General features: G+C 34.8%; 1 protein-coding gene across 6 annotated transcripts; it reads right to left on the bottom strand.

The window, feature by feature from the left end:
- Positions 1 to 440: 440 nt before the first annotated feature.
- Positions 441 to 8,833, bottom strand: LOC132606219 (uncharacterized). 6 transcript variants are annotated; one of them, XM_060319620.1, is made up of 20 exons: positions 8,591 to 8,833; positions 7,661 to 7,728; positions 7,114 to 7,218; positions 6,747 to 6,803; positions 6,559 to 6,629; positions 6,074 to 6,173; positions 5,679 to 5,749; positions 5,466 to 5,566; positions 5,271 to 5,377; positions 5,138 to 5,191; positions 4,981 to 5,036; positions 4,825 to 4,863; positions 4,580 to 4,724; positions 4,240 to 4,421; positions 4,083 to 4,150; positions 3,708 to 3,780; positions 3,552 to 3,613; positions 2,552 to 3,479; positions 2,050 to 2,340; positions 441 to 964 (listed from the first exon to the last, which is right to left on the bottom strand). In XM_060319620.1, the coding sequence occupies exons 2-20, from the start codon at positions 7,721 to 7,723 to the stop codon at positions 682 to 684; spliced, it is 2,856 nt and encodes a 951-aa protein (XP_060175603.1). In that variant the 5' UTR covers positions 7,724 to 7,728; positions 8,591 to 8,833; the 3' UTR covers positions 441 to 681. The 6 variants fall into 6 exon arrangements, with proteins under 6 accessions (XP_060175603.1, XP_060175604.1, XP_060175605.1 ...); XM_060319621.1 differs by lacking the exon at positions 8,591 to 8,833 and adding an exon at positions 7,873 to 8,564; XM_060319622.1 differs by lacking the exon at positions 8,591 to 8,833 and adding an exon at positions 7,946 to 7,970.
- Between the last annotated feature and the right edge of the window lie 1,450 nt (positions 8,834 to 10,283).

Raw genomic sequence — 10,283 nt, 5'->3', positions numbered from 1 at the left:
GTAAAAGGATAAAGAGTGAGTGGGTTGCTAAGAAAGCCAAACCCGCTTGAATAAAGATACCAACCTTATTTACCAAAATAAAAAATATACAAACCTCACGGTGAAGTGTGTTCTGCAATAATATATTCATAGGTTTGTTTGATAAAAGATCTCCACAAACGTAGCATCACTTTAATTCCTTATCACCAAAGGAAGTCAGCAAACAAGAATTTCTCATTGATATTTGATATCCAGAGGCAACAGGCGGCATCTTTAAGTTTCAAAAGATGAGAGTGATTAAAACAAATACCACAAATATAATTTTGAGACAGTGAAAGATTATTAAGTAAAATACTTATCTTGCACTCGTGTAACTCCAAGAATTGCACCTTCCAGAGTCTCGTGCTGATAACGTGTTATAAAATAATAAAACTAGAACAAGAATATTGTAGAGAAAGAGAGAAGAGAGGAGAATTCTCTTGAGGGATAAAATTACAATGAAGAGAACCCTCTATTTATAGGGGGAAAAGTAGCTCGGTACCAAAGTCACTAACCCTAACTTTTCTCCTAAAGATAGACATCCACAATAATAAATGGAGTAATATTTATAACAAGCAGGGTACTAAAGTGCTATTTTCATTAGCATTTACACTTCATTTCTTTAATAATTTGGAAAGGAAATAAAAGGAAACGCTTGGACAGTCAAATTGACAATTTCTTGCAAAGAAACTCATGCAACAACTGAATGTAACTTTTAGAAGCTTCTTCTTTTGGTAACTTGAGAAGGCCAGCAACCTCTTGAAATCCTGCATTCTGTTTTGCATACAAAGAATTCTCACTTTCACTCATGTGGTTCATCTCCTGGTTGTGAAGCTTTGGTTTTGACAGAGCCCATTGCATTGACCAAATTGCTAAGGGCCTCATGTAACACAGGGATCTATAGTGATCATATGTGTTCCAGCCCTCGGGCGTTTGGAAACCAAACCTGCACATACAAGAACCAAAACTTATGTCAAATGAAGTGGAGCTAATCTACTAGCCAATAGAGGTGTCTATATACAGTTTGACTCGTTAAATTATGACGCTTCTCCATATGGATAAGCTGAAGCTATCAACTGGTTGAAGAGCTTCACCAGCCACAGCAGAAAAGTAATTGTATGAATGAGAAGCAACAGATTGAGACGCATAAAAGCTCATGGAGCTACTGAAGATGCTTTTGACCAACATTAAATAACATAGCAAACAAAGGCATCTAGACAGGCTCCTTAAATGGTGATGCTTAATGATATGACCAAGCGATAGCTACTAACTTGATGAATGATGATGCTTGATATATGTGGCTATACAGGGATAGTTTTAGGACATTGAATTCCACCACTGACAAGAAGGATGTGGAGAATTGTTGATAATCTAACAACTAGTTACAGGTTCATATCCTCTTGCGGAGTCCAACTCTTAGAAAAGTGAGGACAGTTATTGACAGGTGATAACCAGCTACAATTACAAAGAATAAATACTACAATTCCTTCACTCTCTTCTGTGTTCATGATAGCAGGGCAGTTATAAGGCTATTTTAGAAAGAAAATGATCACGAGGATCATGATTTGGCAACACCAAAAAGCTAACTTCCTCTCCCTTAATGACTAAGATATATAACATAACAGGCATGCAAAGCTCTTTCCAATGTCTTGCCAAAACAAACCACATCTATAACATACTTAAATGGCCGCAATCTTTAGTATCTAGATTATCACATATAAACACCAAGCCTAGAATGGTTTTCCCTGATTGACTAGGTGACTTCTTTGTTCATACATTTTTTCTTTACATCAATCAAGTCGTTTTGGAAAGGATTCACAAAACAGACTAGTTTCCTAGTTGCTAAATTGATTTTTTGTTGATTTTCTTCAAAAGATAACTCTCAGAAAGCCTCGTCTTATCTGGACCCCAAACCTCATCAGTATTTCTAGTGAATGAGAACTTATCCAGCCTCAAAAATGGTAACCTCTAAGCAAAAGAGAGGAATTTCCGGAAAAAAAAAAACAGAAGAAGAAGAAACAAAAAACTTACCCAAGACCTTTATCTGACCATGCTGTCGAGTGTATCCCACTTGCAGTATGAAATGCTATGTCCACCAAGCCCTCTTGTATCATATTAGCAGCAAGAGAATATGTAACTCCTGTCCATATTTCCCTCGACTGCAGAGCTGACATATCAGGTTTTCCATTCGGTAGCATCCCGTTTACAGCCCCACGCATCCCTCCCTTGTGTTTTAACACATTGAAATCATAGATTTTCTTGAGAGCACTTCTTATCTTCTCTTCATCAGCAATAGGTGAAAGACCACTCGCTCTAGCATACCTATGAAATAGCCACCAAATGAGTATAAAAAAAGAAGTAATGAGCAACAGGTTCAATGGTAAAGTTTCAATTTATCATCATTACTGAGTCGATCAACTATATGAAACTTCAACGAACATGAAACACACAACATATTCGTAGTTCTTTTCTCTAAATTAGAAACAGTTCCTCAGTTTAGAGCTCTTGCCCAGTAAGATGAAGAGTAACTCACCATTGACCAGCCAACTGATCAGCATGAATTGAAGAACTTGATCTTCGACCACTATTGTCATAATTGAAGTAAGAACCATTCCATAACTTGTCATATACAGACTTTGCCTTCTGAAACTTAGCCCAAAGGTAATCAGCAGCTGCAGCATCACCGACCTCACGAGCCATTGCTGAGGCAGCTTGCACAGCAGCTACCCAGAGCCCACCACTATATGTGCTCACACCAGTAACAGTCCATGCATCGTAGGTTTGATCAGGGAACCCTTCATTTTCGATCATGCCATCGCCATCCTTATCAAACTGATCCATGTATGCTATAGCTATGTATACCGATGGCCAAACAGCTTTTCCAAAATTTTTATCACCAGTAGCAACAAAATCCCTATAAACTTGAAGGACAAATTTCGAATTTAAGTCCTTCCATCTGTCTGAGTTGAAGAAATTGTATGCATTAACTTCAAACCATGGATCATTAAGTCCAATGTCATGAGGGACAGCTCCAAGAACCTTTCTGGAAACCCATGTTCCATTACTCATAATTTTCATTTTAGATGGATCATGCATCATTACCGCCATTGCACCGTCTCTTTGGATGCTCAGCTCAAGTTTCGGGAAGAGCATTAATAGCGCATATGACGCATAAAAATGGACATCATAGGTATTAAACATGTGATATTCAATCCCTTCAAGATAAAGAAACTGGCCAATGTTCTCCTCTCCGTCTTGAAGTAGATAAGGACCAAAAGCAGAGTTTGAAGTCACCGGAATCTGAAGTTGGTTAACAGTAGATTTCATCCTAGAAAGTAATCGCATATAGGTCTCATTTTGTTCGTCCAACTTTAAAGTTTTCTCTGAGTCTGGTTTTGTCTTGTCAAGGGAAAACTTCCTCTCCTTAATGGTTCCAAAGTTTTGCATTGGTAAGGACCCATCTGTGACATTAAAACATGGCCTTGATCAGACACAATAACACACAATGCCAGCAGATTTTCTTTCGCCATTACCTGTCCAAATTGTGCCCCCAGCATTAAGATAATAGAGCTCGTTGAAAAGAGTGATGCGGTACCTGAGGCAAATGTTTGGCACTTCAGAAATTTATTTAGAAACTGCATTGACCTGTATATATCCTAAGGTAAAAGATTGTTAAAGCTATATTTCACCATTCCGGCAGACTCGTGTCTTCAAGTATTGGTGTCTGCCACTTGTCAATCTCACGCTCCCAATTGTTATGTTCTAATTTAAAGACAGACGAACAATAAAATTAGGATGCTTATATAACATATGCTGTTTGGTTATCACATCCATGAATTCACAGAAAGCTAGTTTGTTGATAACAAAATCATTGCAGATCATAAGTCATTACTCATTAGTGTCGTGTCTGTCAAATTGAGTTTTGTTGTTTTATGATAACTTTAATGAGCAAATTTGTTGAGTACGTTCCCCCAGCTGTTATAGAGATCCAAACCATAAATACTACACTAATACTGGAAAAACAAAAAATACGCGCATTACTATTTCATAATTGATATAATTACCTAAGAGCGCGTCATGGGCAATACTTGCTGAACCATCACCTAGAACACCATAGAATTTTGTATATCGTCTGAGACAATATTTAATGTCCAAAAGTTTTAGCAATGAACAATTTAAAAGTAATATTCTAGAAACATGAGCTGTTTTAACTTTTATGACCTGTGGTAAGTCTTTCCTCCAGGAAATCTTATTTCTGGACAGTCCCAGGCAAGTGAAAAGGTTACTGTACGGACAGCACCAGATGGAACTTTAACAGATGCTGCTAAGGCAGCTCCAATAGATGATCCTTTTCCTGAAGCTACCAAGGTCTGAGCATCCTTAAGATGATCAAACGAACCGTGCTGCAAGAACAAACAATTGAAAAGGAATTAGGAGTATAGAATAAGACATAATGTTAATACTCATATTCATTATAATCATTTAGAATTAGCAAAAAGGTCTTGAAAGGAGCTACAAAGTTATAATTTAAAATAATATGCAAGAACCAGGGAAAACTGACCTCCTCAATTTCCCTCCACATGTCCCTTGCTGTCATACTCTCAGACTCTCCAGATATCGAAAAGCATGGACATTCTGAGACACGGACATCAGGAGCTTCTTCAGCTGCAATGGAAAAGGTTACTGGAGGGAGTCCATCTGAAGTGCTGAATGGAAAATACAGTTGTATTAGAAAAACAGAAGTATCAAGTCACGGGGAAAAATGAATGTAGCTATAGACTAGAGTGCGTTTTACACAAAACATACTTGTGATGGAGGAGGATGCTATGCACACTATCTTCCATCCTACAGAGGCCAATGCATAATGGTCAAATGAGTCATCCAATACAATTAGAAACCAAACCAAACTGATTCCACCAGACACTCAATATTAATTGAAGATGAAGTAGGAAATATTCTTACAAAATCTTTTCATTAACATGTCTGCCAGAGAATTCTGAGATTCCACCCACTGAATTCTGAAGACAAGATAGTAAACATGACTGAAATAAGTTACACAGAGCATTCATTTGAAACAATAAGGAATGCTTCTACTAGAGAGAAAGAAATCTTGACATACAGCCCATGTGAAAAGTAAGGTCACATCAGCATCAGTCTTCCCTGAGTTAGAAAGCTGCAAATTTTCTTGTGTAAGATTTAACATATAAGAAAGTTAAGACAAGTCAAGCTATTAGTAAATTTCTTCTACACACCGTAAATGTGAATACAGCGACTGGGAAGCTGCTATCCTTGTAATTATGTGGAATAAATGGTGAAAGCTGACGACAAACAATGCTGAGTTCAGGATCAGGAACACCTGCTTGGTGAATGATTTAGCATATCATTGTTAGTTTTGAATCACGTAAGAGTTTTAGACTTTTGACTTTTGATTTATCTGCAGATGATACCATCATAGACGGTCCAGGCTCTTGGGTACAAAGCATGATATGTGCAGTTCTCCCCGTCTAGCTTCCATTTCCATGATTCAATACCCATTCCTGTGTCTGTTCTGTACGACTAGCTGATTCAGTATCATTTTGTAATGTTTCTAGAGCACTAGAATCCAAATAGAACCTTTATGTCTCATTTGATGCCTCACACTAGTTAAGCTGGTCACTTACTTGAGCTCTTCGGGACCTCTGGAGCATAGCACTGTTGAAAACTTTTCTCCATTAGGGCGAGAAATGAATACCTGTTAAAGGAGAATTACAAAACTATTAAATGACTTCTTGTAAAATTTACCTTTTTCTCGTTACAGGAATTACTCTTTACTTCTCCAGACCTTTAGGATTACGAACGTATCAACAACAACTATTGTTCCATGAATGAATCAGATGTTAACAAAGCATAAACCACTTTGGAGTTTCTCTGCCTTAATTAGCTTTAAAGATAAATAATTATGTATTTATAACATTGCAGTAGTATGGAAAAAAGGTTCTGTTGCCACCTCATTTGGAAATGTAAGAAACTGAGAATACTATCTTGATAAAAAGCTAATATTAAATGAATTACTTACTGAAAACTGGTTTGCTAGAATAGGGGTGTCTTCACATTTTCTGGGGAACAATTGAAAGCGTTGAAATTCACCTCTCAAACTTCTTCCAATACTTCCTGCACTGCAGATTGATGTTTCTATTACAAAGGTTATGCATCCTTGCAAGACAAACTTATATTCGGTCACAATGAAGCGTAAAGTTCAATGTAATTCTATAATAACTCAACTATCCGTCAATGGAAACAAAGTTGCATTTGCTTTTCTAATTCTGTATTTGGATAATAAATCATAAATACCTTATATATGGTGAAGTAATTTCCCATGAAACTGAAACTCTGTCGACTGACCTTAATCAGAACGAATGTTACAGTTTATCGTTTAGCACACTGTATTTCACAGTTCATTTATTTTTCAATTTGATGATTTCTGCTCTTAAGCTACAAGAACCATTTTCGTCTACTCCCCATACTTCACAACAGACTGACACAAATTATATGAGAACTCACCCAATCCCACCTAATGGAACGCCATGATAACATGAGAGAAGACGCTTGTTGTATGGATCCATGATTGATGGCTGAAAAAGCAAATTGGAGGACAATTGTAGTAAAAAGGGAAGATGATAAGTACGCCATTCAAATGGTCTGCCAAGTTATGAAACATTAGAATATGGGAAACCGGTATCACACATTACCGTTCCCTTTGCAGCTTCTCCATTTATATGCCTCCATAACCTAAGACCAAGTGGAAGCTATCCACAAAAAAATAAAATGGTAATTCTATTACTTCAGAAGAAATAGATGGAATATATGTAGATATGCAACAAATTAGTACAACAAAATTATGCCCAACTTTCTCTTTCACCTACTGAGTGTAGCACAAATATATGCAGATGAAGACTGAGCGAGAATATAATGTGTTAAGATTTCTGATGCAGCTGATGTAACCAATACTTAAAACACAACAAGAACAAACTATGGGCAAATGAAAATGTTTTTCCGAGTGAATACTTAATTAAGCACGCTCACAGGAGAAAAGAGATGGGAAAAATGAAAGCTTACCATGTGCAAAATTTCTCGAATGCTAGGAGAAAAATGTGTAGGGTTACTTCCTGAACAATTTAGCTTCCGCTTCCATGTAAGTAAAGGCGGTTTTCCAGGATCAACCTATATGCAAAAGGATGGGACAGGATACAGTTATACAACAACAGTTGCAGGACTTCATGCTCCCTTTTAAGAAAAGGCAAAAAAATAATAAAAATAAAGAAAGTTCTCAAATATCAAACACTTGACATACAGTAGCATAAGTTTTCAATGATAACGAAGGAATCAAGAATCAAAAGAAAGAACTAAAAGCATCATGGAGACTAAGACACTACTCATCTTTCCTTGTCTTTTTGTTTTAGTTATTATTAACAAATCTGTCTTCGTTTCTTCAGGTTTTGAGAGGTGGGAAGGAGATTAAGATACTTTTTTTTCACCGGAGATTAAGACACTACTAGTAATATAACAATTTGTCACCCTGACAAAAGCTTTTGAAGATCTAGACGTTTCTAGCCAAGTTTTAATTAGGGGATAACTGATTGTATAATTTCAGCAAACATCTCACCTTCTGCAACAATGAATCAGAAAAAGGCCGTCGTTCTTCCTCCTCAACTCCATTTTCCAACATCTTGTCTAAAAGAACAGATGATTACAAAAGGAACACAAAAGGGTTAGCTGATGTGGCAATGAAACTTGTAGTATATAACTTAGCTATAACATTGTGGAAAAGAAATGAAGGGCTGACATCTACCACTCAACTTGCTTTTCATTTCTTACCTACAAGTATTACAAGAATATAAGATGCTAAAACACAACAATGAGTCAACTTTTAACTGAGAAGAGATAACACCTCCAAGAGAAGTGGCTTCAAGCTTTAATTTAATCAAGATAAAACTCTCTGAACTAACTCAGTCACATAAAAAAAAAAAAGGCCCCTCAATTATCTTGTCAATAAATATGAATAAACCAGATCATTATCAACCTATTATTTTCAAGAAGGACAATTCCTTAAGTTTTGGTATTAGCTGTAAGTCAAACATTTTGACACTTGTGGATAAAATTGGTCAAGAAATAGTTTGTTTAGAAGACTTAAATAGGTCCAAAGAAGAGACTTTGTCTTCCATTCTTATCTTCCACTAAAATCCAACTTCCAAACAGTCCCTCATCCACTTCACAAAATTGAAGATTCTAGAAATCACTCTTCCATGAATATGAAATCTATTCATCAAAGCAAAGTAAAGCATTAGCCACATTAAGGAAGCAAGAAGAGAAAACAAAGGAAAAAATGCAATTGGTATTTACTTTAATTGAGATGACTTGTCCTTCATGATTGAACTTTAATGAAATTAAGTCTTTAATTCAAGAAAATGTAGAGATAAAACTAGCTTCAACTTTACAATACCAATGGAACTAGAAAACAGGAAGTAACAAATCAATGATCAACTTCTAAAACTACAGCAATGAGAGAAGATTCAAGAAACTGCTAAAAACTTACCTGAACTAGAAGAAGAAGGAGCACTTCTTTTGCTTTTTTGTTTCCTCAAACTTCAATTGCCATTCATTGTAGAGTGGAACATTATTGAAAGGCAACAATAAGTAATGGGGTTGGTGGATGGATTGCATCTCCAAAGTTGGTGCAGAAGGTCCAAATATTAATATTATAAAGCATAGTATAATTGAAAGGTAGGGAAAGGGTCATTTTCTGTTGAAACCTTTACTACACAACAACTTGTCCAAATTGCTTACGTGATGAAGATTATATGCATGTAGGGTGCCATAGGGGTAAATTGCTCTCAATATTAAAAGGCTTTCTATTGAAAACAAAATTAATAGTTGCAATTTTCATTCACTCATCATGGTAATCTGTTTTGACCTTTTGTGTGTAAAAGTTAAGAGAAAAAACAACGAGAAAACGTGAAATTTTGTGATGTGCATACTTTTTCGGATTTAACTTAGATATCATAGATGCATGATATGATATGTGTATGCATATAGACATTAGACTTATTTCAATTAACCATGATTAGTTAAGCCCATTAAATATTTGCGATTGCACCTCATTAAATCATTGTTAGTTGATATTGGTTTGATGTAAATATCGGGTGCGTATAAACTTTTAAAAAAATACACTATCAATATGTCTTAGCACAGTTTATTTTTTCTTTCTCGCAACCAAAATGTAAATTGTTCTATTTCTTTAATCAATAAGAATACTATATTAATGGTTTCCGACAAATTAAAAATAAATAAATTATTATCGCAAAAGTAGAATCCAACAGCTACATTTTGAACCATAAATTTAGTTGATTTCACAGTCTTAAATGTTAGAAAAATAATTAAAGGACAATTTTTTTTAATATCAAATCTACTTTTAGATTTATAAAGTCTATCAACATTTCGCATGGGAGTTTTGTGCTTTATATAATATACATAAAAGCTATAGATAGATAAAAACACACACACACATATATTTAGAGAGAGATATTTAGATGTATAATAAATGTACATCACATGTGTATTTCATGTGAATTTAGAGTTTATATTTTTAGGAACATCTTATGAAAATCATTGTTGTTTCAATGATCCAATACTGAATCCAAAACTATCACGTTTTGTTTAAACTTGCAAATTTGAAAAAAATGAATTTAGTTAAACATCTTATGTGTCATACTTTTATCATAACTAGTTCAGTGTACGCGTTTTGCGTGTACCTCATTTGACAGCAAATACTACAGAAAAAGTTGACTTAGTTACAAACTTCATCACTAAATTGCTCATAGCTAAGAATTTTTTTTAATAATTAATTGCTAATCCATTGTTAAATAGGTAGCGATAAATTTTATTGTTTAACTTTTCATCGATAATTCATGTTTGTTCTGTAGTGAAATAACTTAATATATAAAATAAATTGAGAATTTTCATTTGTTAAGTAGTGTAACAACAATATGACAATCCATTTAGAATATATTTTATATTTTTTACTAGTTCATCCTTGTTACTTTAAAAATTTGTATTTTGTCAATTTGACATTTAACATTATACTATAATCGATTTTGTTTCATTGCTAATTTCTGTCACCACTAATATTTTTCTTATTTAACAAATTTATATACTTAAGAGTTTTGTTAATTTGAAAAATAAACTTAATAATGTGAGGAATTTGGAAAAGAATAAAATTGGATTTTTTT

Source organism: Lycium barbarum, chromosome 8 (assembly GCF_019175385.1).
Source record: "Lycium barbarum isolate Lr01 chromosome 8, ASM1917538v2, whole genome shotgun sequence".
NCBI lineage: Eukaryota > Viridiplantae > Streptophyta > Magnoliopsida > Solanales > Solanaceae > Lycium > Lycium barbarum.
Note: the sequence above shows the minus strand (reverse complement) of the source record. Positions and strands in the feature narration are given on the sequence as shown.

Excerpts from the sequence above, each read along its gene's own strand:
- LOC132606219 (XM_060319618.1), bottom strand. Across the intron at positions 4,864-4,980 it reads CATGTTAATGAAAAGATTTT|GATGGAAGATAGTGTGCATA; the intron begins GTAAGAATATTT and ends TGGCCTCTGTAG. Across the intron at positions 4,151-4,239 it reads GGAGGAAAGACTTACCACAG|ACGATATACAAAATTCTATG; the intron begins GTCATAAAAGTT and ends ATATTGTCTCAG.